This window comes from Hibiscus syriacus, unplaced genomic scaffold (genome assembly GCF_006381635.1).
Source record: "Hibiscus syriacus cultivar Baekdansim isolate YM2019G1 unplaced genomic scaffold, ASM638163v2 tig00110637_pilon, whole genome shotgun sequence".
Lineage (NCBI taxonomy): Eukaryota > Viridiplantae > Streptophyta > Magnoliopsida > Malvales > Malvaceae > Hibiscus > Hibiscus syriacus.
Window position 1 is genome coordinate 1,767,971 of NW_024062808.1, and position 26,736 is coordinate 1,794,706.

At 33.9% G+C, this 26,736-nt stretch overlaps 2 protein-coding genes and 1 long non-coding RNA gene across 8 annotated transcripts; 1 reads left to right on the plus strand and 2 right to left on the minus strand.

Annotated features, from left to right (window-relative positions):
• Positions 1 to 6,363: 6,363 nt before the first annotated feature.
• Positions 6,364 to 10,734, plus strand: LOC120136733 (ELMO domain-containing protein C-like). Of its 5 annotated transcripts, XM_039152695.1 has the most exons (11): positions 6,677 to 6,768; positions 7,120 to 7,184; positions 7,323 to 7,491; positions 8,529 to 8,638; positions 9,233 to 9,301; positions 9,415 to 9,530; positions 9,633 to 9,687; positions 9,880 to 10,000; positions 10,199 to 10,246; positions 10,336 to 10,430; positions 10,535 to 10,731. In XM_039152695.1, the coding sequence occupies exons 3-11, from the start codon at positions 7,407 to 7,409 to the stop codon at positions 10,634 to 10,636; spliced, it is 801 nt and encodes a 266-aa protein (XP_039008626.1). In that variant the 5' UTR covers positions 6,677 to 6,768; positions 7,120 to 7,184; positions 7,323 to 7,406; the 3' UTR covers positions 10,637 to 10,731. The 5 variants fall into 5 exon arrangements, with proteins under 5 accessions (XP_039008627.1, XP_039008626.1, XP_039008625.1 ...); XM_039152696.1 differs by lacking the exons at positions 6,677 to 6,768; positions 7,120 to 7,184 and adding an exon at positions 6,364 to 6,550; XM_039152694.1 differs by lacking the exon at positions 7,120 to 7,184 and having other exon boundaries at positions 6,683 to 6,810.
• A 253-nt stretch (positions 10,735 to 10,987) lies between these two features.
• Positions 10,988 to 25,620, minus strand: LOC120136813. 2 transcript variants are annotated; one of them, XR_005517379.1, is made up of 4 exons: positions 25,610 to 25,620; positions 16,413 to 16,417; positions 15,131 to 15,202; positions 10,988 to 11,109 (listed from the first exon to the last, which is right to left on the minus strand). It is a non-coding gene; the product is annotated as an uncharacterized LOC120136813 (long non-coding RNA). The 2 variants fall into 2 exon arrangements; XR_005517380.1 differs by lacking the exon at positions 10,988 to 11,109 and adding an exon at positions 13,262 to 14,269.
• Positions 17,588 to 18,445, minus strand: LOC120136812 (uclacyanin-3-like). The gene is made up of 2 exons (XM_039152771.1): positions 18,213 to 18,445; positions 17,588 to 17,961 (listed from the first exon to the last, which is right to left on the minus strand). The coding sequence occupies exons 1-2, from the start codon at positions 18,367 to 18,369 to the stop codon at positions 17,588 to 17,590; spliced, it is 531 nt and encodes a 176-aa protein (XP_039008702.1). The 5' UTR covers positions 18,370 to 18,445.
• Positions 25,621 to 26,736: the final 1,116 nt, after the last annotated feature.

Sequence of the window (26,736 nt, forward strand, 5' to 3'; positions counted from 1 at the left end):
CTTTTTATGAAGAAAGTGGATCAAAGAACTGTAACATGTCTGTCATTATCTTCTTCTATTTGTAACCATCAGGCAAACTATTTTTCAGAGTTTCTTTGCAGAGGTACGCACATATGGGGCGCCGACGTCTACAAGCTTCTGATGGATGGCTTCTTTCCCGTCAAGAAAACGGACCGGTCACCGTTCAAACTACATTATAACACTATCGGCTTCATCGTCAAGATGTTCTATAAACAAGCAAAGTACCATCTGATGGTGATGATTTCACTAGGCATATTGTCCACTAATCCAATTGATCCCTTCACCATTGACACATGATGTTGGGTTGCTGACAACTACACTTGACTACTTGACCACCAAACTTCAATTAGTGTATGAAAAAGGAGGAGAAACGAAAGGTGGTTTCCAGCAAGACATCCTCATTCCAGCCTCCATGATTAAGGGTTCAATTGTTACCTAAAAAGTGAGACATCTTTCTATTGCACCATGCACTGTGTTTTCTTTTGAAGCTGTTCTTTAATTCGAAATTTCTTACAAGACAGACCCCATGCCATGTGGCCCTGTTCTCTCTCTCTCTCTCTCTCTCTCTCTCTCCCTATATTTCAGTATTTCACCGGTTCTCCTCGTTTTACTTTTCTATCAATTATGTAAAGAACAATCTCCTTAAGGGGTCTGTTCCTTCAAAATCTTAGACCCATTCAGATGGTTCAAGGCATGATTTTGTTGACAATTGCACGTTTACACTTTCATGTTATAATTCTGATTCGATCTGATCTTATAAAGTTTCTTTATTTAAATTAAGATTTAAGATAAGTTTTGTAAAGAAAAAATCAGAATCAAAACAAAATCAGAGTTTAGGATAAAAATATTCTTAACCTGGTTCGAGATTATTATTTATGATAACTCTATCGGATACGATTTTATCCAAAATTCAAGGTGGATAAAGACGAGTGAAACATCTCTAAACATCGAAATGAATTGAAATCAAATAAAAATTTCAGTTTTTAAATCAAGGCGGTCAAAGGAAACCAATCCACGTACCTCGTCCCCATGCCTTTATATCTCATAAATGACGAGAAAAATCAAACGAGGAAAAATGCACAGTCGTGAGATTTTCTATGCAAATGGACGATTTTTGTAGTAGTTTAGAGTGATTACAGAGTAGTATATTTTAAAAAAATAATCATTGATAACGCATACAAACCCGATAACGTAATTACTTAAATTTAAAATCTCTAAAGAGAACAACCCTCCTTTAACTATTGATGTCATTTGATGAGTTATCAAATGGACGGACTTGTCTTAACATATTTGTTTAATGGATGAATACGGTCAACAAACAGTGTATAAGATTCCAGGGTGCATCTCATCATCAATCAATGATCATGATTGAAGAGAGTTTCCCACGTTGGGTTTGAACGGGAATGTTAATCTTGTAGCCGGCATAACATGACAGCCGTGTCCAAATTTGACTGGGTCTTAAAGACAAGTCATGAGCTTATGTTGGTGGATCGGTTTAATCGAAGCACACTAATTAACTTGCTTCGTACACAATGTATTGTACCAAGAAGACACCAATGTCAAGCTCATTTATTACATTAATTAGTTCAAACGTTTCAAGGATTAATTAGGGTTTTGGAAGCTACGGTTATCTATAAAAAGATTGTAGTTTAATTTAATGTGGGATTATGGTTTTAGTAATTTTATAAGGTTGAAGGGACTAATTATTAACCCTAAAACATGTCTCATATTAGTAATGTGATTGAATTCTAAAAGAACTCGACGCGAAGACAAGTGATAAAGAGAATGTTGTTTTTTTTAAGTGATTTGGGTTCAAATAGTTTTGTCCGTAAGTGTTTATAAGTTTAGTCAGATTTAATATCGACATAGATATTATCTTATAATAGTTTATTAGAAAAATGGTAAAATAACCATTTGGTCACCCGCTTATTACTTGGTTTCTATTTTTCCACTTAACTATTATTTTTTAAAAATCATATCCAATCTTACATTTTGGTGGTGTTTTGATCACCCGCCACTTAAAAATAATGGTGATGTTAACGTGACATTTTTTATTATTATTTTCAATGCCGAGTGACATTATTTTATGATGACACATTAACATTACAGTTAATTTTTTAACGATATGTGACCAAAACAGAATCAAAACGTAATATTAGGTTTACCCTAAAAATGAGTTCCAAAAACTTTAATTTGATTTTGAAAATGCTTGTGTGGGAAGGGATGGGCAATAGGCAAGACCCCAAAGGCTCATCTACAAGATTGGTGTTAGTGGCCGCGATTGTTTTGTCCACAAGCTTCTTGTCCTTCCATAGGTCTATCCCATTATAGTGACATGCTTAGTTGGAAAAACAAAAGGAGAATTATATTACTTTTGGATAGCTTTACCTAACATTGCTTCTTTGGAAAAATCATTTTGCCAAGCAACGTGCCCATTCCTTTTATTCCATTCAATTAGTAACATTTGATCATTGATATTTATACATTCTTTCAATTTAGTCCTACTTTAATTTAATTCAATAAATTTAATCTTCTAATCATATGACAACACGTGTCATCATATGATTGGAGAGTTTTTTTATATAATTTTAATTTATTTTATATAACATTTTTTCTCCAACCAGATGATATGTCACATCAAGGTTAAAGAAAAAACAAATTTCAACAAATTGAAAAGGGTGGGGTTCAAACACATGTATTGTTCCATGGAAGAGGAAAAACAAGCATTGCCACTGAGCCAAGCCTTCATTTGTGTTTAGGCTTACATAATATTGTATAAAACCTATTGTGGCTACTGTAAAAAGAAAGAAAACTACTTATTTTGGGACTTACATCTAAGCAAATTATATGATTATGGCACTCTAATCACAAATTAATAAAAAAATTAAAAATAAATTTAAGATTTTTTAGACAAATTTAATAATTTTTGTCATAACTATAATTTAATGACTTTAACTTTTACATTTGAGTTAAAAATATTTTGACTCTATTAAACAATTTGTAAATTCAAAATTTAATATTTTTAACTTTTACCTTTGAGTTAAAGAAATAATTTTAAAAATGAAAATTTTAATTCAAAAGTTAAAGAAATATTATTCGACTAAAATCTAAAATTTAAAATCATTAAATTACAACTATGAAAAAGATTAAAAATATTAAATTTTGTCTTAAAATGTAAAATTAAAAAATATAAGTTTGTGATTAGAGAGCCCTACTCTTATAATTTTCTTAGATTTAAGTCTCTAAATAAATAGTTTTATTTCTTTATATCTTTATTTTTTTTGCAGTAACCACAATAGGTTTTATACAAAATTATGTAAGCCTAATTAAAAGCTTGGCTCAGTGGCAATGCTTGCTTTTCCTTCTCCATGTTGTAGGACATGGGTTAAAACTCCACCCTGCTCAACTTGTTGAAATTTGTTTTTCTTTAATTTGATGATGACACGTGTCAGCATATGATTAAAGGATTTAAATTTATTGAATTAAATTAAATTAGGACTAAATTGAAAGAATGTATAAATATCAAGGATCAAATGTGTAATTATACCAGTTTTATTAACTGCCACATCACGACTTCCGTTAAATGTTAACAACTAGTAGTATGATTGAATGCATTTTAATAGTTGGGTGGTTTGCTTGACAAGAATTAAAAAATAGTGATCGAAATGAAAAGGGACTATAGTTGGGTGGTATCTGGTATAGTTTATCCCAAAAAATATCATTTTTAATTAAGTTATTATTTTATATTGGGTTGGGTCATATTTATACTCTAAAAATTTAGATAATGTCAGATCAGGTGGATGATATATATTTTTTAGGTCGGGTCAGACCGGGTGGAGGATATATAATTTTCTGATCGGGTTCGAATGGAAAATCATTTTGTGGATCAGAGCGGGTTAATAAAAAACTTTACCCACCCGATCTGTGACCATCCCTAATGGTGGGAAACTAGATCTCTATCTAAAAGCAAGATTGAGTAAGCGAAAAAACTAATGACTAGTTTATCATTACTTTTGAAAAGTATGGTAGAAAAGTATTTTAAATTCTTTAACTGTGAAAAAAAAATACTTTTGAGATGATAATCATTTAGATATAATGTTGTAACTAGAAAATATACATTTAAATGATATCTAATTTTTTTAATATTCTAATATATGAAATAAAACAATTTAAATTATGAAAAACAAATAAAATTTTAATTTTATTAATAAATAAAACTAATAAATTTATAACGATTGTATGTGTTCTACGAAAGTATATTAATTTTAGAATATTTTTTTTTGTCTAAAAATTGATATGAAGAGATATATAATTTTTAAACCGGCAGATAATTTATTAATCATATAAGTATATATTGATAAAAGAATTATAAATTTATAAATTGTAAAATATACCCAAAACTATAAGATAACAAAATAAGGATAAAATTGTAATTTTAACTCTAAAAATACTTTTCAAATGGAAAAAATGATTTTTTTTGAGGCTTTGCATTTGGGTCTCTTGGAATTATCCAAATGGAAATAGTTTTTTTTTAACTTATAATTAGTTTACTTTTTAATAAAATAAAATAAATATTTATATTTAAATTAATGAAATAAATTCACAATGCTATTTAAAAATATATTTTTGAAAAAAATAGCTTAGCTAAGCTTTTGGTCCTTTTCCCCTTTCATAGTTAATATATTAAGGATTAATGGTGTTCATATTAGATCTTTATTAAATTTTGTATCAATTATATACTTTCAATGTATCTATCATGATTAGGGATGGCAACTCAACCCGAATCCGAGGCAACTCAACCCGAATCCGACGGGTTCCGACCCGACCCGACCCGATCGGGTCAGATTTTTTTTTAAAAAAATTCGGGTTCGGGTCGGGTCGGGTCGGGTTTAGGGTGAAAAAAATCCGACCCGACCCGACCCGAAAATATATATAATTTTATCATATATATTTAGGGATAATTACAATAATGTCCCTCCATATATAATTTTTTTCAATTAAGTCACTGTTTTCATTGAATAAAATTTTTTTATTATTATTTCGGGTCGGGTCGGGTCGGGTTTCTAAGTCATATATTCGGGTCGGGTCGGGTCGGGTGAAACCTTAATTTCGTCGGGTCGGGTCGGGTCACGGGTGAAAAACCCTTTCTTCTCGGGTCGGGTCGGGTGGCCCAAAAACCCGACCCGAGCCGACCCATTACCATCCCTAATCATGATTGTGAACTTTTAAATGATGATATTGTCACGCCCTTGGAACTTACAAAAAATAAGCGGACATTATCTATATAAATTTAAATGTCACTAGAGTCTTTATGGCTTCTAGAAGATCCAAACCACCATTTGAGCTGTTTTTTTATGGGCTAACCTCGGTTGTGGGCTCTTGGTGTGTGACAATATACTCTATCATACATTAGAGATTCAATTAGAATTAGAATGTGAACTTTTTTTTTTCATGTAACTTTGATCTAATCATAACTCGATTTAATCGTTATTAATTTTATAAAGGGTTAAGATTGATATTTCTATATCATTTATAAGACGAGATTATTAAAATATTAATAAATCTCATTATCTCATAAATGAATTAAATCTCATAGTGTAAAATAATTTATATAAATTTTAAATTTAAAAATATAGTAACAATTATATCTATGTGAATTAAATATAGAAAAATATAGTAAATGGATCAATATAATTTTCTTAGCATAATTCATACATGTTTTTTATTTAGGGTAAACTAACAATTTGGTCATCCTCCTATTACTTAATTTATGTTTTGGTCACTCAATTATTATTATTTTTCAAAATAATAGCTAATCTTACATTTTTTGTTCTATTTTGATCACTCGCCATTAAAAAATTAATATTGATGTTAACATGACATTTTTTTAACTATTTTTCAATCGTACCATGGCATTATCTTATGATGACACATCAACATCATTGTTAATTTTTTAAAGACAATTGAACAAAACAAAAACAAAACGTGAAATTAAATGTGATTTAAAATAAAAACTAGGCTTGAATACGCCCCTGTTGATGGAAAATGCTGGGATAACCTAGGTAGGCCTAGGATTGAATACACCCTGTTGATGGGAACATAGACATGAATAACAATTTTGATAAGTCTCACAAACATTTATTGCTATGTTATTTTTGGGGTATAACAAGCCTAATTAATAATATTATAAAATAGAAATAGATAAAGTTATGCTAAACTAAAGAACAAGGTCTAAATCATACATTTTATTATAGTATAAGGATCACAGTCATAATTTCACCTAGAGAAAATAAAATATATATCCTCACGACCTCACCTTCCACTCCGAGGCTCTTGCCGGAAAAAAAAAAACTAACAGATGCAAGCAACAGTGAGAGAAAAATAAGGGGAGACAGAGCTCCGCCTCCGTGGCTTGCAGTGGACAGTAGATTCTTATATCTCTAAACCCTAGCGGGGGTTTTTTTGCATTTAAAGATTCTCTAGAATGTTTTTCTCTCCAGATTCTTATTTGCTTTTTGAAGAATCTCAGGTAACTGTTGATCGGAGCTTCACCGTACTTTACTTTTCCGAACTCTTTTGGCTTTCTCTTTCTGTTTGCCGCAGCTTAATCGAGCACTGTTTCTGATGAATATATCAACATTTTGGTTTTGTTTGATTTCAATTCTGGCTGGTTTCGATCCGGTTTCATTCTGATTTTACCTGCATTTGACGTTCTAGTTCATCGCGGTTGCTTTGCTGATTGTTTAGGTACTGCTCGGCTTTGATTCTCTCACATCTTGTTCATCTCGAGTAAAATTCGAATGTATTTTCTTTGATCGTTTAAAGATTCTCTAGATTTTTCTCTCAAGAATGAATACCTTTTATTGTTAGATCTTTAAACCGTAGCGTTTTTTTTTTCTTTTTATGATCGTTTTAATATTCTCTGTATTTTTCTCTCAAGATCCTTTCTGATTTTCTTTTTCAAGAATCTAGGTAGCCAGTGATCGGAGCTTAACTGTACTTTACTTTTCGAAACTCTATTGGTTTAATTTTTTCCCGCAGCTTAATTGAACATTTTTTCTTACGAAGATATTAAAGCTTATGTTCTTTTTGATTCAGTTCTGGCTGGTTTCGATCCGGTTTCCTTCTGATTTTACCTGAATTTCGCGTTCTTGTTCATCGAGGTTGCTTTGCTGATTGTTTTGATACTGTCTCGCTTTGATTCTCTTACATCCTCGCCATCTTAGTAAAACTCGAATCTATTTTCAGTTTTTTTTCCTTACTATGAGTTTCATCGGCTTCACTTTTTCGATTGATTACAGGTTTGAAATTGTGGAAAAGCCGAGTTGTCTGTTAGGGTTCACAGGAAGAAAGATAGGAAGATAGGAGAGACGAGGTGTGGCCAAATGGACGATAGAGCGGGTTCATTTGTCGCTGTGAGGAGGATTTCTCATGGTCTCGAGCGAGGCAATACCTGCCATTCTACTTCTGGTGATTAACTCTTTCTTCCTTTTATCATTTTTTATTTTTCCATGTTTCACTTTTCCCCCCCATTTTTGTTCTATGAAAATAATTTTTTCCCTCTATCTTCCACACTTTACAAGTCTCTCCAATCTTCTCTCTGGTATGTAAAATTTTTAAATGACTCTTCTTTATTCTCTTCTGTCTTAATCTTCTTTCTCTCTGAAGCAAGAAGACGTCCTTTCTTTAAAATCTCCTTTTCTTTCTAAGTGAGTGAGCTTTGAGTGTTGCCGAAAACTTTCCCTAACTTGTGTGCTGATGCTCAAATTTGGTTTGGAGCCTTTCTTGGTTAATATAAGGAATATTTTGCTGAGATTTTATTTGGTAGAAGGAATTTTTGGTTCTATGATGAATCCATCTTTAGGGTTTTCTATTTCCTTTTTTATACTGATTTCTTTCTCTCTAGAGGTTGGCATTTTTCCAATTTTTATAGCAAGAGTTTAAAGGCAAACCTTGATTAGCGGGCATGATTGCATAATTTAATGTTATTCCGTTCAAACTTTTTGCGTGATGTTAAAGATAAACAAAAAGAAACTCTCGCTGTTTTATTCTCTTTAGGTTCTAAGATATACGAAATCTAACTTAATTTTCACTCATTTATCAGTAAATTCCAAGTTTTCATGAAGCAAAGCCCTAGATCTACCCATACAGTCCAATTTTTGTTCATGTTCAACGCTTGCTTAGTTTTCAGTTTGTAGGACACAAAATCTGTCACCCCTGTCGATAAGTTTCAGATAAAATCATTTCATTCCATCATATGTGCATCTCTTGTTTATTGACTTTGGGTGCACATTTTTATACCGTTGCTTTCACCGTTCTAATGTTCATCGGAGATAGTCGACTGGTGTTTTTCTCTTGCTTTTTTTCTCTTTTGCTTGTCTTTATTAGCTGCTGTAGTGAACCATTTGACTCCTTTGTTGTCTTTGGTACTCACTAAATTTCGAAGGAAGTTAAAATGAAGATTTAGGAATGCATTTTCAATTGTAGAGTTCTTTATTTTGTTACAGCTGAGGTTGTGGCAGGATCAACAGCATGGTTGGGTCGAGGTCTTTCTTGTGTATGTGCACAGAGCAGAGAGAGTGATGCTCGCCCATCATTTCATTTAACTCCTTCCCAGGTAATGTTTATGATCCGGTCAACCTGTGGATCTCTACCGTTGTCAACTATGATGGTTATTTGCCCCTTTCACGTTTAATTTGTGATTCTCTATCTGCGAAGAAATATAAATCTGATGATAAAATCTCTCTTATACCTTTTATGCTACTTGGTATACCATTGATCACTTAAACTAATGACAAGTAACCTGTTGTTTAATGCTGTCACTTGAACCCTAGTTGTGTTAAAAAACTCGTACTTTTGTAGATGTCTTATACGTACTCTGTGGATGTCATCTTTGTGGCTTTACCTGCTGGCCATTTTTCTTGCAACATGATTAACCCATATAGCACACCTGTCATTTGACTGTAGAGATTGTTTAGTGATATAATTGAACTATTGAAGTACGGACAAGTGGCATTTGTTTAGGCATGTACTGTATGATTTCATTTTGTTGGTTCGTTTTGTTGTATCGCTCTCCTTGTGTTTGCCTATTTCTGCTAAGCTGGAATATCTTTCTAGCATCATGTTGATTGATTTTCTTAAAACATTTAAAAATTTGCTCTGCTCTTTTCTTTTCAGAACAAAAAACTAATCTTGCCATTCATGTTGTCAGGAAGAATGCTTGCAGAGGCTGCAGAACCGTATTGAGATTGCTTATGATAGTTCAATTCCTGAGCATCAGGTGCCTGTTTTAAATGATGCTATTTACACTTTGGGTGCTATGCTGGAGTCTATAATCATCATTCCTGACTTACATGTGTTATTTTCTTATTCATTATTACTGCTTTTCTACAGGAAGCTTTAAGGGCCATATGGAATGCTGCGTTTCCAGAAGAAGAACTACGTGGTTTAATATCCGAGCAGTGGAAGGAAATGGGGTGGCAAGGGAAGGATCCATCTACAGATTTCAGGTAGTGTCCCCTTCTATTTCCGTTTTGCTTGTGCATTTTCTTTTTCCTCGAATGGTTATCTGTTCGGTAAGCATTTATTGATATTTTGGGTTTATGTCACAGGGGTGGTGGTTTTATATCATTGGAGAACCTGTTATTCTTTGCTAGGAATTTTCCGGTATGTGCATTTAGTTACCTTGTGGATTTTATCTTGCATGCTCATTGTGTACGTTTTTTATCATCTATTTCATGAACGGAGAAATGATAAGGGCACTATGCCCATCATGACCGGGAAAGCATTCCATCTACGTTTTTGCTTCATATCTAGGTTTGGTTGATGTTTTGATCTTTGTCTGTCCATCCGATGCAGAAATCCTTCAAGGATCTTCTTTGGAAGCTGGAAGGTGATAGGTCTGTGTGGGAATATCCATTTGCTGTTGCTGGTGTGAACATCACTTTTATGCTCATTCAGATGCTTGATATTGAAGCAGGTAAGCATCCTAGAATTCCATGCATCTCCTGAGTACTCAAATTCTCCGACGTAAGATGACCGATTTTATGTATCTAACGGATAATTATATCCCGCGAGCACAATCTTGCTGATTAAAAGCCTACTGTTTAAGCAATTCCCGTTTTCTTTTGCGTGTATTCTCATTGAGATTGCTATTTGATGTGCTTGAATTCCGCAGTCAAACCAAGGACAATTGTTGGAGCGGTTTTCTTGAAGTTCCTTTCGGGTAAATGCCTTTTTGGATTTTCTTTGTTTATATGGTAGTAGTATCTCTTTTTCTTAACCATGACGGTGCATTTTTTTGGGCCTCGATAGAAAATGAATCAGCGTTTGACCTTCTCTATTGCATCACATTCAAGCTAATGGACCATCAGTGGCTTGCTATGCGCGCATCCTACATGGACTTCAATGTATGTATTCTATTCTTCAGCTTCAACCTCAACCGGAAGATTCTTTCTTTCTGGTAAGAAAAAGAACGGCTCTTTTATCTTTTCACGGCTGTTGTGTTTTACAGACAGTGATGAAGGCCACGCGCCGACAACTGGAAAGGGAGCTTCTACTTGAAGATATTACACGTCTGGAGGATCTGCCCTCATACAGTCTTCTCACACGATAATGCATCCTCTACGGAGTTGGTTGGATTGACAAACACTCGTGGCCTTCCTTTTACAAAACATGTCTTTAGCCTGTGACATGATAAAATGTATATTTGTATAACTATTTATAATTTTATGATTCAGATTGATTCTAATTTTCTTGTCGACTTTATCTAATCACCCATATGTATATTTGTAATATTAAAATAGTATATTTTGAAGACAAAATTATTAATAAAAATATAAAAGGACATAATGAGAAAAAATTTACAATTGAACGACCAAATTGAATAAAATATAAAGTTAAAGACTAAATCACAAAAAAGTTGATTTTTTTTTCAAGTGTAATCGAGTTTTGTTCGTTCCTTTTGTTCAAGCAATGTTTTATAGCTGTTCTTTCTTTGCGGTGCCCGGCATAGACGATTTGCGCTTTTCAAATGGGCTTGATCTTGAAGTGGAGTGAGATGAGAGAGAATACGAAGCACTTCCAGTCCTGCATTCCATAAAATCAAACATAGATAAGCAGAAGAAGAGAGTACATCCCATTAATTTGTACCCCTCTTAGACACTAGCATGACATGGATACAAGAACTAACATTCGTGTATCGGCCTTGAGAGGGAGCAAAACTCGACTCGAATACTCACCCCTAATCAGCATGTGCATGAGAATCACTGTACTGAAGATAGAGAATACATGTGTAAGCTTATCCATTCACCACTCTCCAACTATTGTGGTAATTCGTTTCAAATACACATCCGAAAGACGAGCAACACTAGCCTCTCAGCATTGCATTGAAAAGAAAGCAAAATCCAGTGCAAAAGCAGAAATAAATTGGCAAAAGTCAATCTTGGAGTGTCCGTCGACTAAAATAAAACCATCTCTGTATCAACTAACCATGTTAGAGAACTTATGAGGCAATAAGCAAGAAGAAGGCGCAAATAGGAAACTAAAACCATCACCCTATACCCATTGATAAAATACGAAGGCCAAAAGATCACCCCATACTCATTGAGGTAATACGAGGGCCAAAAGATTACCTCATACTCATTGAGGCAATATGAAGGCTACTCATTGATGCAATACAAAGTGTAGTAACCTTTTTTTTAAAACAATTAAATATTATTTTAAAAATAGATTATGACTTTAATTTGAAAAAAATGGGTATTTTGGATTAATTTGACTTATATTGAATAAGAGTCACCATCGACCTTTGGGTTAGGTAGGTCAAATACCTAAAACATCTTTTAAAAAAACAATTTTAAGAAAAATTGTTTGTTAGACAAAATGTTGGTATGCGTTTACAAAGATTCAATTAAAAATGGGTTCGGGAGTCGGTTACGTGTGGGGAAGAGTGAGCACCCCCACAGCGTCCAAAATTGGTACTATGTCGCTTACACGTTGTCGTACATGGTGAAAATAGTGAATCAAATATAGAGTTAACCAATGATTCGTTTATTGTGATTTAATTAATTTGCTTCGAAATAATTAATTACAGAAAATTCTTTAACTTGAAAAGAAACTTCGAGATTAGCAATCCTCTATCGGGAAAGTTATCTCGTCTATTTCTTATCCGTAAAAAAATATTCCCTCATCGATTAAAAAAACAAATAGAATATAAATTAAATATAAACAATTTGTATAAATAAAATAAATTGATATTTACAACAATACTCATTGCATCATTTGAATTATAATATAAACAAATTAATTAGTAAAATAGAAATTGATTTATCTCAAATTTTCCTTTTGTTCGAATGGTGTATTGAATCACACCTCCTCCGTAAGGGGGTACTTTTCACACCCATTCTATGACAAATGTTCTTAAAAAAAATAGAAGGGCATACCAACTAAAATTTAATTAATAAATAAACATATCGTAATAAACAACATATACATGTATAAATATGCAAAGTAAAATTAACATAATACACATACATGCATACACATACATAAGGGACTAAAATGAAAACTAATAAATATTACAAACTGAAATAAAATGAGTAAAATTTAAGTACTTGAAATGATAAAGAACAAAATAGCAAAAATATAAATTCAAAGATCCAAAATAGTATAAACATGACTTAAGGGACAAAAATGGTAAAAACATAAACTTAAATGATTAAAACAATAAAAACAGAAACTTAAGAGTCAAAATAGCAAAAAACAAAAACTTTAGGGGCTAAAATATATAAAACAAAAACTTTAGGGATCAAAATAGATAAAACAGAAACTTAAAGGACTGAAATAGCATAAACATGAATTTATAGGACTAAAATGAAACAAATAGAAACTTAGGAACTACAACAATAATTACAAATAAATCATAGCCCAAAATTACAAGCATTAAACAATACAGGTACTAAAAATGGAAATAACCCGTAAATAACATACATGACTAAAATAAAATAAAACAGGAACATGGAGGGCTGAAACATAATTAAACCGAATGTTAACAGTGACTGCAATGAACTATTTACAAATTCCATGACAGAAATTAAATAACAAAGAAAATACAAAACACATAACATCAATGACTAAATTAAATCATTTAAAAAACATTGAGATCAAAGTCAAATATTTACATTAATGACATAACAGGCAACAACAAGACTAAAATATAAGTACATAAACATGAGCGCTCAAATCAAAATAAAATAAATTTCATTTAATAGTTTAAACGAAACATTACAAAAGAAAAGGGGACCTAAACTGTGATTTACCCCTTTTCCTCAAAACGCGCGGTCCCTCATCTTTGAAACGACATCATTTTGTAATATATATATAAATAACTCATAATAAACCCTAAACCAATCATGCCCCCATTCTTATCTCATTTCTCTCCCTCTTCCTCTTTGAGAGATGAGAACTCTCTCAACCTATACGGCGGCCGAGAGCCCCAAACTATCCATAACTGGCCAACGACCACCGTATTTCACCAAAACGGTGGCCGGAACGAAACCTCTACTCCCCACTTCAACCCAAAACGGAACCCACTTCTCCTTTCTTCTCTTCGACCTAATTCAACCGAGCCTCGAAAAGCTCGACGAACCCCGTAGCCAACCCTCTTGGCCACGAAAACAGTCCCTCAACCGAAACCCGACGTTTCGTGACTCCGATGAGGGCTCAAGGAAGGTAAACTCTCACCCCTCGCCTCTCTTTTTCTCTGTCTTTCTCTGGTTCGAATCACTTTCTGTTTTTTTCTTTTCACCCGAATGGTCTTCTCTTTGTCTCCTCCTTTCTTTTTATGTTGCATGTGTTGATATCTTCTGACTGATGGATGGTTGAGTTCGTAGGGAATGATATCCCTATACTCATGCTGCCATCTCTTGGATTTGATGAGATTTGCTTGGATTTTTCTTCTTCTAATTTTTCACTGATTTCTCTGCTATCTCACTGTTGAGGGTCACTATTGATGATGTGTTCTAATCGGCTCCGATGGCTCGGCGGTGCGGTTGGCTGTTGATACATTTAGGGTGAAACCCTAGGCTCTGTGTGATCTGGACTGTTGAATGGTTCCAGATCCAATGGTCAGGAGTGAGGCGGCGTTGGAGCAAAGAAGATGAAGCCCTAGTTCTGCTGGGTCAATTTGGGTTGGGCTTGCATTGAGCTGGGTTCCGGGTCTGGGCCTGTAGATTGGGGCTGTTGGGTTGGCCTACAACAAAAATGTAAATGTAATATTAATAATATAATAATAATAATAATAATATAAAAATAACTATTACTAATAAAGATCCGGACAAAAACGGTGTCTACACAAAGGTTAAAAAGTCACCCCATACTCATTGATGCAATACGAAGGCCCAAAGATCATCCTATACTCATTGACGCAATACGAAGGTTAAAAGATCACCCTATACTCATTGATGCGATAAAAAGGCCAAAAGATCACCCTATACTCATTGATGCGATACAAAGGCCAAAAGATCACCCTAGGCCAAAAGATCATCCTATACGCATTGATGAGATACAAAGGCCCAAAGATCATCCTATACTCATTGACGCAATACGAAGGTTAAAAGATCACCCTATACTCATTGATGCGATACAAAGGCCAAAAGATCACCCTAGGCCAAAAGATCATCCTATATGCATTGATGAGATACAAAGGCCCAAAGATCATCCTATACTCATTGACGCAATACGAAGGTTAAAAGATCACCCTATACTCATTGATGCGATACAAAGGCCAAAAGATCACCCTAGGCCAAAAGATCATCCTATACGCATTGATGAGATACAAAGGCCCAAAGATCATCCTATACTCATTGACGCAATACGAAGGTTAAAAGATCATCCCATACTCATTGATGCGATAAAAAGGCCAAAAGATAGCCAATACTCACTGATATGATACAAAGGCCAAAAGATCACCCTATACTCGCTGATGGGATACAAAGCCAAAAGATCACCCTATACTATTGATGCGATATAAAGGCCAAAAGATCACACCCTATATGCTCATTGATGCAATACAGATGATAAAATAGCAGATTGACAATGTACATTAGCTGACCTGAACCAGATAATAAAATATGCGAAGCCCTTCCGGGTCCTTACTGCTCTGAACATCAAGAAGGGACCCGATCTTCCGGGTCCTTACTGCTCTGAACACGGTCAGGTTCTGGCCAGTTGTTATCATCTTCCCTCATGATCCACATTGACAAAACAATAGAATTGAACAATATCAAAAAACCATAATCAATAAAAACTGCAACCTTAAACCACCCTGAGCGTTAAAACACCCAGAAACCACCATTGATCACAGATATACTCATTAATCAACTAAAAACTAAATCCTTTAACCTATCAAAGAAGAGAAAAAAACAGCTGGGCAATTTGGAAAACTAAAGTAGTAAAATCAGAAAATTATATATATAATGAGGGAAAAGGAACTAGTTTTTCACCACAAATAAGATGGATAATCCCAAACCCTAGACAAAGTTGAATTGAAGAGAAAATGCAAGGGAAGGTTTGAAAACGAGAGGGGACCTCGCTCTCGGTGATGATGCGGCCGCATTCCTTGAGAACGGAAAGCGTGAGGAAGACCTCTTTGCGGATCATGGTGTCGTTTTTGTAGTTGGAGTTGTTTGCAAATCGGAGCTCCCCGTCCGGCCTGAACTCGAACTCCAAAAACTCGTGCCCAGCTGATTACGTGTTATTGACGTTTAGTAGACTTAAGAAGAAAAAAAAACATTATTAATTTGATACAAAAATTTATGAACTTTTGAAATTTTATATATATTTCAATTTGATATATTTTTATTTTAATAACATTATTAATTAATCTAAACGATTAATTTTATAATCAATAACATTATTAATTAAAAGATTAACTATTTGTTTAGTATCACAATTTTTATTTTTATTCTCTTTTGGTCACCTCATTATTTTTTATTTCAAAATTATACATACGTTATGATTTAGTCATTCACTGTTGAAAAATTCATGGTAATGATGATGTGTGTTATCACATTTTCTATTATATTTTAATGTAATGCCACATTTTCATTTAATTTTTTTAAATATCGCATCACTAGTTCTGCTAATTTTTTTAACAAATGATGACCAAAATAAAACTCAAACGTAATGTTAGCTATGCTTTTAAAAAATAATATTTGAGTAACTAAAATGAAATAAAAGTGATAATTGACATACTGAACGTGTAGTTTATCCAAATTTAAAATAGATGAATTAAATTATAATTTAACCTATACTTACTATCTTTGTGGTTTAGTTGACATATGAAAGACTAATAAAAGATAGAGTAAATTATATCATTTTTCACTGAACTTTACTTTCTCTTATTTTACTCAACGAACTTTCAATTTCTCTATTTTGGTCATCAAACTTTACAAATTGAATCATTTTGCTTACTATATCATTATCTCTCCAATGATGTGTCATTTTTTTATCATTACTTAATATAAAAATAATTGATATATAAAGGGTAAATTACACAGTTCCTCACTGAACTTTACACTCTCTCCTATTTTGCTCACCCAACTATAAAATAAAAACAAAATGTGGCAAGATGCCAATGTCGGCCACCATCGAACATTGTAGATGGTGACCGTTCGGTCTCAAATTTCATCAGTCACTTCGTCTCGACACCTTGAGTCCAAATCTACAAAGTCCACAAATCAGAGATTGAAAGTGAGGAAGCCAAAACGTATATTTTCCGGTGAAATAACTACAAGATTCAGACTCAGGGGGTCGAGACGAACCGAACCATGAATTTTGGGACCAAGCGACCACCATCAACGACCGTCGACGGTGGCCAAAATGAAAAATGACTTGATGGCCGATAGCGACAATGGGGAAAGAAGAAGATTCAAAACGAAGTCGTTTTGGTGTATATTTGAGTTTTTTAAAACGACGCCGTTTTGATGCTTGTGCCATGTCATAACACTGTTAAAAAATTAACAGTTGAGTGAATAAAATGATTCAATCTGTAAAGTTCACTAAGCAAAATAGAAGAATTGAAAGTATGTTTAATAAAATATGAGAGAGAATAAAATTCAGTTAGTTAATGATAATGATGTCTTACTGAACCAAACTAAATACATCGATTAGGTCGCTGTAATTGTCAAATGTTTCTATTATTTGATATTTTTTATGTAATAATATTTGTTATACACGTAAAATATAAAATGAATTTAATATTCATATTGATTTAAAATATTAGTTATATCAATTATATCATTTTTTTGAAGTTATTAATTATATTATATATTTTAAAACTTTATCAAAACTTGACTTATATTTTTGGTGAATAGAATATCAAATAGAACGATTGTATTATTAAAATATTAATAATATAAAATTATAAAATATATATTTTTATTATGATTAAGGTAAATTATTTAGAAAATCAGAAGAACATAAATCAACGTCTCTGGTTCATAAAAGGAAAAATAATATAAAATCACAAGAAAATAAAAGCCAATAACCCAACAGCACTGCCTCTCCCTTAGCTCATAACTGCAAGAATGACTCCCAACACGGGTAGCACGAAACCAGAATTCATGATGCTAGGAGCTCTGCTCGGCCGTGGTGACGGCGGCGATTGTGTTGAGCCACCGCTCGGTGTTGTCCCGGGAGTAGTAGGTGAACCGAACGGGGTGGACGGAGAGTTGCCACCGGCTGCTACCACGTTGACCGCAAGCTTCATGCCACTGGCACAATGTCCTATGGTGGGGCATATGAAGTACATCGGCCCCGGATTCGACAGTGTGATGACCGTGTTTCCGTCATTGTGAGAGCTCAGAGCATTATCGGAATTGCAGTTGTCGTAATCGATTTTAGATACTACATCGACTGCATGGCTGCTACTGTAATTAAACACTACAATAAAAGAGAGTTACATAATCAGAATCGTACAAAAATTCATCAATTTTATTTAATTTAATAACAAATTGACTAATGATTTTCATGGTCATTTTATCCTAAAATAAATGTTGGGTCAAGATGCTCCAAAAAAGAAGAATATGGATCAAAGTGACTATTTAATCAAATATCAGGGATATTTTTTTTGTAATTATTTCTTAATTAAATTCTACAATATGTTATGATGACATGTTTAGTAAGTAACTTACAAAGCGTGTCGCCAACAGTGAATGTCTTCCCTTGAACCCAACCCTCGTGATCTCCGGTGGTGGTCCAACCAGCACTGTCTCCGACTGTATTTTGGACGGCATGAGCTGCCGGAGCCGCCAGGAGGAGGAGGAGGAGGAAAGCTGCTGCAAAACCCATGTTTAAACTTCAAAGCCTAGTTTACTTAGAGAAGGAACAAGGACAGTGAAGGGACAATTAGCACGTTATAATATTATATAGATAGATAGATAGATGTACAGATTCTCTTTTGATTCCAATGAAAAAATGAAAACGGTATTGTCTTGATAGGTTAGGCCAGCAGCCCATATTTTTTTTAAATATTTGATTTCTTAAATTATTGGATTAATGGCTGCTGTTAATTTCGATTCCTTGTTTAACATATGTCTCTTTACTGAGAGTCAAAAGTTTCAAATTGAACTAAGCATAGAATCTTCGGCCATACGCCACATTTGACATAACCCTAAACAAAATGATGATGTGATGTTGCATAAATTGAATCAGACTCGAATTAGTCATGTAATCATTTTTTTTACTTGAATAATAATTATATCAAAATTTTCATAATTTTTGAAATTGTTACGGTTAAGCAATTCGATTTGATTCTTTTTATTGAATATTTTAGGGTGATTATAAGATAATTTATGTTCAAAAAATACCTGTTCAGAATCTTATATTTTATTTATCCAAATAATTACCTTATGTTTGTCACCTTCTTCTAGGGTAGCTATAGAGACCTTTAGGCACTACTACGAGAATGAGAATTTTTCTACTCTTTTTGAACCCCTACCTTCTTTTGGGATTCTTTTACCTTCAACCTAGAACAATCTCCTCCCTATACCGTTTTTCTTCTTCCTTGTCTTCTACAGAATTAGTTGACTAACGATCATTTTTTCACCGTCAATGATTTTCTACCCAAATTAGAATAGGTGAATCACTAATCGAACAACATAATCTATTTCTTCCATCATCAACTGTTACGATGGGAAGGCTTGGTTGGATATAAGTAAGAGTGTAATTTGCATTGTAGCAAAAGAAAAGGGTATTTTACATTTTGAGAAATTAAATCCGGTATCAATTTTTTTATTAAGCTAATTTGATTACAAAGTAATATCTGTTCTAAATACTCTCAACTATTTGACAATGAACGCTCAATCACCATGCTGCAGTCGCTGGTGCTCGAATCCATAACATCTAAAAACAACAACGATTCCTTTAACCGATGCTACTAAATTAGCATTACCAAATCTTCCCTTTGATATGGAATTGGAGAGCATTTATCACAATATTTGATTAAATCCATGTTTAAAACATCCATGGTGTGTTTCAAACGATTGGTAGCAACAGCATGGGATTGAAGGGAGAGGACGGATGGACCAAATTAATGAAGTTTGTAAATTTAGAGGTTAAATATGTCAAATCATTTAAAATTAGGACTACATTGATTAAATGTAAATATAAATAACTAATTGTATTATTATTTAATCAACAAGCAAGCAATCATACATTGTACAAAGCCTTCACGTTAAAAAGTGCGTAGAAACTAGAAATGAATGATATCCTCTACTTCTGAGGTTTTGTCCAATATAAAAAAGGTCTGCAACAGTGCAACTGACGATTTAAGAAACACTTTAATCTTACACAACCGTGCCGCCACCCGCAGCGGCATAATGCAGAAGAAACAGAGCTTCCCACTTCGACATTTGACATTCTAGGAAGAGCAGCAGCCACTCTTTTGTTCAACAGGATGTCCTCGGATCTGTACCGTACGAGGCCTAGCGTTGTTCATGGCGGGTTGGCTTGCCATTTGCATTTAGAGGCAATTTTTAATGAGCGACACGGAAGTATACACAATCAATACGAACCGAGACTTTGTGGTAAAATATCATAGAACTGCGTTTATTGATCTAATCTTTCTTTTATAATAAGATCGAACAATAAACCTAACCGGCCTTAAAATGCCATTCAACATCACATTGTTCCGCAAACCATTTTTTTGCCTAATTGTATTAGTATTCAAATAACTAAGATTACAAGAGCTCCAAATTGAGTGGTAGGGTTATTTTTGAGCCGGCTTAGTTCGTGTTTTGAAAATTTCAGGTTATTTCACGTAAGGCTCAATGTCAAGTTACTGTTGTAGACATCCGATTTTGTTCGGGCTTTAAAATAATAATAATAATAATAATAATAATAATAATAATAATAATAATAATAATGGATTATTATTATTATTATTATTATTGACAACTCATTTTTTCATTACTACCTTCTCTACCAAAATGTGTTGACAAATCATTTTCCACAATTATTTTTTCTATACTAATCAAGTAGCTCATACCTGCCACTACCACTAGCAAAAGTGGTCCAATAACAAACAAGTGGGAGATATTTTTAATGTAATTTGTAAAGGTATATAAATCCGAATCATATCTGTAATAAGGGGGAGTTCGAAGGGATTTCGAACAGAATAACAAAGAAATAAAAAAGCATAATATTGAAGGTAAACATTTCTTCTTGTTTTGATTTTTTTAGCATTTGAAATATAAAAAAAATACAATAAAATAATGAACGAGCGAAAGATTACCTTTGGCCGGCATCGTTCACTGTGTTGGAGGTCTCCGTTCGAAGATCTCACTTTTGGGAATGAAGAGAAGACCGTGTAGACCAACATACTTCGGTTTGGGCTCGATCTAACGGTGGACGATGGCGGATCGGGGTGAAGGCCGAATAATTTTGGCTAGATTTGGAGAGTTTAGGGCCGATTGTCGCAAAACCGACCCCAGATCGGAGATAGGGAGGCCGAGACGGACCTTCCGGCGAAATTTGGTGGTCATCGGTCACCAGCGGCCGGCCACCGGCCGAAATCTTAGATTCTTTCTCTAAAAAATTTAAAATGAAAAAAATATGTATGTATAAATAGGCAAAGTTTCGGGAGAAATTACCCTTTGGGTCCCCCTAACTTTGCCGCGCTTTTATAAAATAGTCACTAGGGGACCATTTTTGTTATTTTTCTATTTTATGTTTATGTTATATAATTTTTTGTTTAATCTCGTTTTAGTCCCCCTAGTTTAGGCATATTTTTGCATGTTAGTCCCTATAAGGATTGTTTCTAAAATTTACCCTTTTAATGCCATATATTTATTTTTTTAGAGATATTATATTTATAGCCCCTTATATTTTGCATGCTTATATTTCGAGCACCACATATCATATTTATTTATTTTAATTCGGCTATGTAGTTTCAATTTATTTTAATTTAACCCCTTTTAATTATTTATTTCTATTATTTGCAATTGTAGCCTTAGATATTGAAAATGTTTATTTTAGTCACTTGTATATTTTGTTTTATTTTAATTTTGGTATGATATTTTGTTTATTCATGTTTTACTCCTAATTTTGTTTTTATTTTAAATTTTTGCATGTTGTTTGCATTTTAATTCATTTTAGTCCTAATTAATTTTATATGATACCCTCATCAGCATTACTTGATTCGATTCAAAATAAATTGACTAAGGGTAATATTCGAGCATTTTAATATTGTCATAAAGTGAATGTCTTAATGTATAAGAAAGTTACTTTCGATAATTTTAAAATGAAAGTCTATCCCGCTAAATGACACAAATTAAATCGAATTCATTTTTAAAATTTGGGGGATCGAGGACAAGACCATATTCTTTTTATTAAATTCATTGAGAAAAGATTGTTAGATTGAATCTAAGGTTTTGTCTTGAGATATTTAATTAATCGAATATCCTTATTCTCTTTAAATATTGGTAAAATAAATAATATAATTGATTGCTTGATCATTTGTTTTTAATTTGTTTGACTTTTGTATGTGTTTTCAAAATAATCAAAATAATAATGTTCGATCAGAAATAATTAAATTTTATTATTTTCTCTCTAAAAATTATTTTGGGTGTTATTATTTTGAAATTTAGAATGGAATTTTAATATTTCTTTATTTCGATTGGAATAAGAATCGATTGCTTCAAGGTAAATAGATCGGTTCTTCTTGATAGGAAATAATTAATTATTATTATCTTTCATTCAAAATTTTGAAAAATGTTATTTTAGGGGATCTTAAATTAAATTAGACTTGAACTTGTACATTTTATTGCAAAAAAAATTAATTAATCGACTAGGTACCGATTTAGGACGTTGTGGGAGTGCTAATCATTCCCTATGCGTAACCGACTCCCGAGCTCAAATTTTAGTAACACAAACCCCAAGTTTGTCTTTTTAATTAAAATTAATATTTTATTAAAATGGCAAATTTATTTTTAGGTGCCCAATCACATCCTAATCAAATATTGGTGGCGACTCTGTGAACCACGTATTACCACTAATCGATCGATACAAAAATCATTTTTGAAGCGGGACCTTCCCTTTTCTCCCCCCGGAAAAAGACCGTTTCAATAACTTGGTGACTCCACTAGGGACTTTTTTTTAGAGAGTCAGACCGATAGTTGGTTAATTAATTGTCTTTGCAAATAAAATTACAAGTTCGTTCTAATTTGGTTTTTGATCCCTTGTTTGGTTTTAAATAAGTTTTGTTTGTATTATTACTCGTAATTTGCTTAACCACTAAATAGTTGTACTGATATGTTTGCTAATGTTTTCAGAGTAAGTAATTGTTCAAGGTCTTGAGTTTTTTGTTCAGTGTTGTTTGCTTTGTTTTCTCTTTTCCTCACACACTGCATTTGCATAACATGAGCTAAAACCATGCTCCGACCTATTTAAGTAGGAGTAAGAAGCTATTCCCTCGTGTGGTTTTCACCTTCGTGCGGGATAGTGAATCACTCCTTGGGTTCACGCCTTATGATCCTCGTGAGGTTTTCACCTCCACATGGACATAAGGAAGTGTGTCCCTTCACATTGAACTCAATCCGAAAGCCTGTGATGGGTCAGGGTTGAGGGTTCGGCAGCCCAAAGGGGTACCGAAAAAAGACAATTCGATGACCTCTTACTTTAGAACCGAACCCACCATGTAGTAAACTTAGAATCCAAATATAGCTTTACCCAGACCATTTGATACTGTGAGGAGAGTACACAAGGAAAAGCTTATTTGAGCATTCTTTAGTGTAATTTTAATTTCTCGAATAAATGTATGCGAACTAGAAATCATACGGTTAGGTTTAAAATCTTGGGTAAGCATGCGAACTAGACGACATAAGGTTAGGATGTTTTATAAACAAAGCATATGGGTAGAAATCATGTTTGGGTAGGATCTACTAAAGCATGATTGGGTAGCTAACACGTGGTTAGGTTTTATCGATAAATTGAATTATATTTAATCAATTCATTTATGATTACTGACCAATTTTCTTTCCTTTTGTTTACTTTGTCCTCATCTTGCATTGAACTATTCATTTCATTGGTGTTGATCTATGACCGATGTCCATATAGAAGATTAGTAATATGGAACGAATGATTCAAAAAGAGGTAGAGGACAATGCAGATGTCTTGAGATGGTCCGAGCAGTCCCAACTAACAAATGGAGACAATTTATCGTCAGGGTATGTATCAGAGATGAGAGGGTATACTCACCTCAACGTTTATCAAAATGATCTGAACGAGCTGAAAGAGATTTTGGGAAGATGGGAAGTATTCGATAAGCAGTTGTTTTATCAACTACATGGTGACATTTCATATCTCATTGATGTCCTGATTGATCGGAATATATTTAGAGCTCTTGCTCAGTTTTGGAATCCCGCTTATAGTCGTTTTACATTTGGCCGAGTGGACCTAACGCCTACTATAGATAAGTACCATGCCTTGATTCGTTGTCCGAGGTTCCAGGTAGACAAAGTATACACCAAACCACTGAATACTCATTCGTTTAAAAAGAAACTTATTCTGATGACTGACATGAGCGAAGAATGGGTTATGAGAGACATAAAAAAGAAGGGAGACCGCGAATGCATTACTTGGACCCTTCTGAGAGAATTGATTGACTGTCATCCTGACAGAAGAAAGAAGATTGACTTCTCTGCTCTAGGTATCTATAGATTGGTCATTTTCCCGAGAGTTCTCGGACATGTTGATGTATTAGTGGTTGACGTGTTCGAAAGACTGGATAGACATGTGGATCATGTTCCAACTATACTGGCAGCAACATTCAATTCCCTGAGCTTTTGTCGTCGAGAAGGAGAATGACGTTTCATAGGTTGTGCACCATTGTTGCTAACTTGGATCCTTAGTCATTTCAAACACATCGAGAGAACACCTGGTCGGGTCTTCTTAGAAGGTTTTTCACCGTTGAAGGATTTCATTTCTCGGGAGTGGCCCGGGGGTTTCACTGAGGAGAAGTGGATAGTCATCTTCAAAGACATCCGAGACAGTGATATTCTGTGGCGTACCTCATGGAACGTCTCATCAGACATATTGTATCGATGTGGAGACAGAGATTGGGTTATATTACCAGGTATTTGGGGATCTATAGGGTATGCCCCGTTATTGGTTTCCCGGCAGTTTGGGTCAAGCAGTTTATTCTGGCAATAGGGGAGTTATCTAAGTCTGAGTTCGCATTCAAGGGAGAACTGTACAAGAATAAAGTTAAAGGGGTCGCTGGTACTTGGAGACGTACTCATCGAGTAAATCTATTTACTTTTGATTTAATGGTGTCTCGAGGGTTCGAGGAGTGGAGAAGCAACAGAGTCAATGATAATATTCTAATAGGCAATCCAGAGAATACTCAGCCTATGGAAGAACACCTCAGGGTGATTGTTGAAAACATTTTTGATATTTCGATATAACAAATTAAGTTAAATAAATTTTAAGATTTTACAAATGATTTTACAAATTTATATTCGATTCAATTAACCGAATATCAAATTATTACTCCAAGTTTTTCAAGATCAATTTTAATCCTTACTAAATGTGTAAAATTGTGATTTATACTTAAACTATTTTTGAAACAATTTTTCACAAAGTATTTTGAACCAAAAACAAGCCTTAAATCAATTATTCAAAGGCATGCACCGATGCATCAGTCCATGCATCGATGCATCGATGAATTAATTGAAACATCGAATGCATTCCATGCACCGATGCATTCTCCATGCATCGATGCACTCTGAATATTTTCAAAACATCGAATGCATTTGATGCATCGATGCACAATCCATGCATCGATGCACTCAGGCTATTTTCAAACATCGAATGCATTTCATGCATCGATGCACACTTGGTGCACCGATGCATCAAGTGTTCCAACGGTCAAAATATTTGAATTTTACACGAATGCACCGATGCATCCTTGATCATGCATCGATGCATGAGACGCTCCACCTAGAAAATTAATTGTTTTCACACAATAACGGCTCTATTGACTCCACTAATTATCACCAACGTTCAGAATTGATTCAAGGGGTATTTAAACAAGTTCTGAAGCCATTGATCAACAACAAGAAACATCAAGCAACTAGAATCAAGAGAGAATCAAAGAGAAAGCATCAAACCTCAAGTTTGAGCATTTTAAGCCTATTTTTCATCCAATATTCATTTGCTTTCAAGAACACTTTTGTACTCAATCGTATTTATCTTTGAGTGTTTTTTTCTTTGTTCTAGAATTGTGCAAACATCTTACCTTGTGAGGTTTTCTTGTAAGTTTTCAAATTTGTAATCTTCTCTTTGGGAAAAAGAGTGTTCTCAAGAGTTGGGGTATACTCTTGAGGGATTTTGTAAGGTTATCTCTTTGGCCTCAAAAGAAAGAACAAATTAGTGAATTTGTTGGAAAATCCTTAGTGTGGATAGCTAAGGTAGTGGACGTAGACTTTGTTTGAGAAAGTCGAACCACTGTAAATCGTTGTGCAATTACTTTCAATTTTCTGCAAAAGCTTCCACGAAATTTTAATTGCCAATTCACCCCCCTCTTGGCCGATTCCGTCGATCGATTAACTCAACAATTGGTATCAGAGCCTCACTCATTTGAAGGTTTAATCGCCTCTTGAGTCGATTCGGGAAGAGTTACATCGATTACAAAGTCATCAATGGCCTCCACTTCAAATTACGACTCCGGTCTTGATTCGATGCCCGTCAACAAGCCTCCTTTCTTCAATGGAGCTAATTACGCCTATTGGAATAATAGAATGATGTACTTCATTCAAGCAAGTGACATGGGAGCATGGAATACCGTAGAAGAAGGATACATCAAGCCTATCACTCATCCAAGGTTGTGGAGTGAAGGAGAAACAAGAATGTTCCAGCTCAACTCCAAAGCCATCTATATTATTTTTTGTGCTCTTGGCCCAGATGAATATGGAAGAGTTTCATCGTGTACAACCGCCAAAGAAATATGGGACAAGCTTCAAGTCACACATGAAGGTACAGATGAGGTAAAGAAATCAAAAATTAGTATTCTAACGCATATCTATGAAAATTTCAGGATGAAACCAAATGAAGACATCAAAGATATGACGGATAGATTTTCAACGATTGTCAATGGTCTCAAATCATATGGAGAGATCATCTCAAATGAAAAGCTTGTAAGGAAGTTAGTCTACTCCC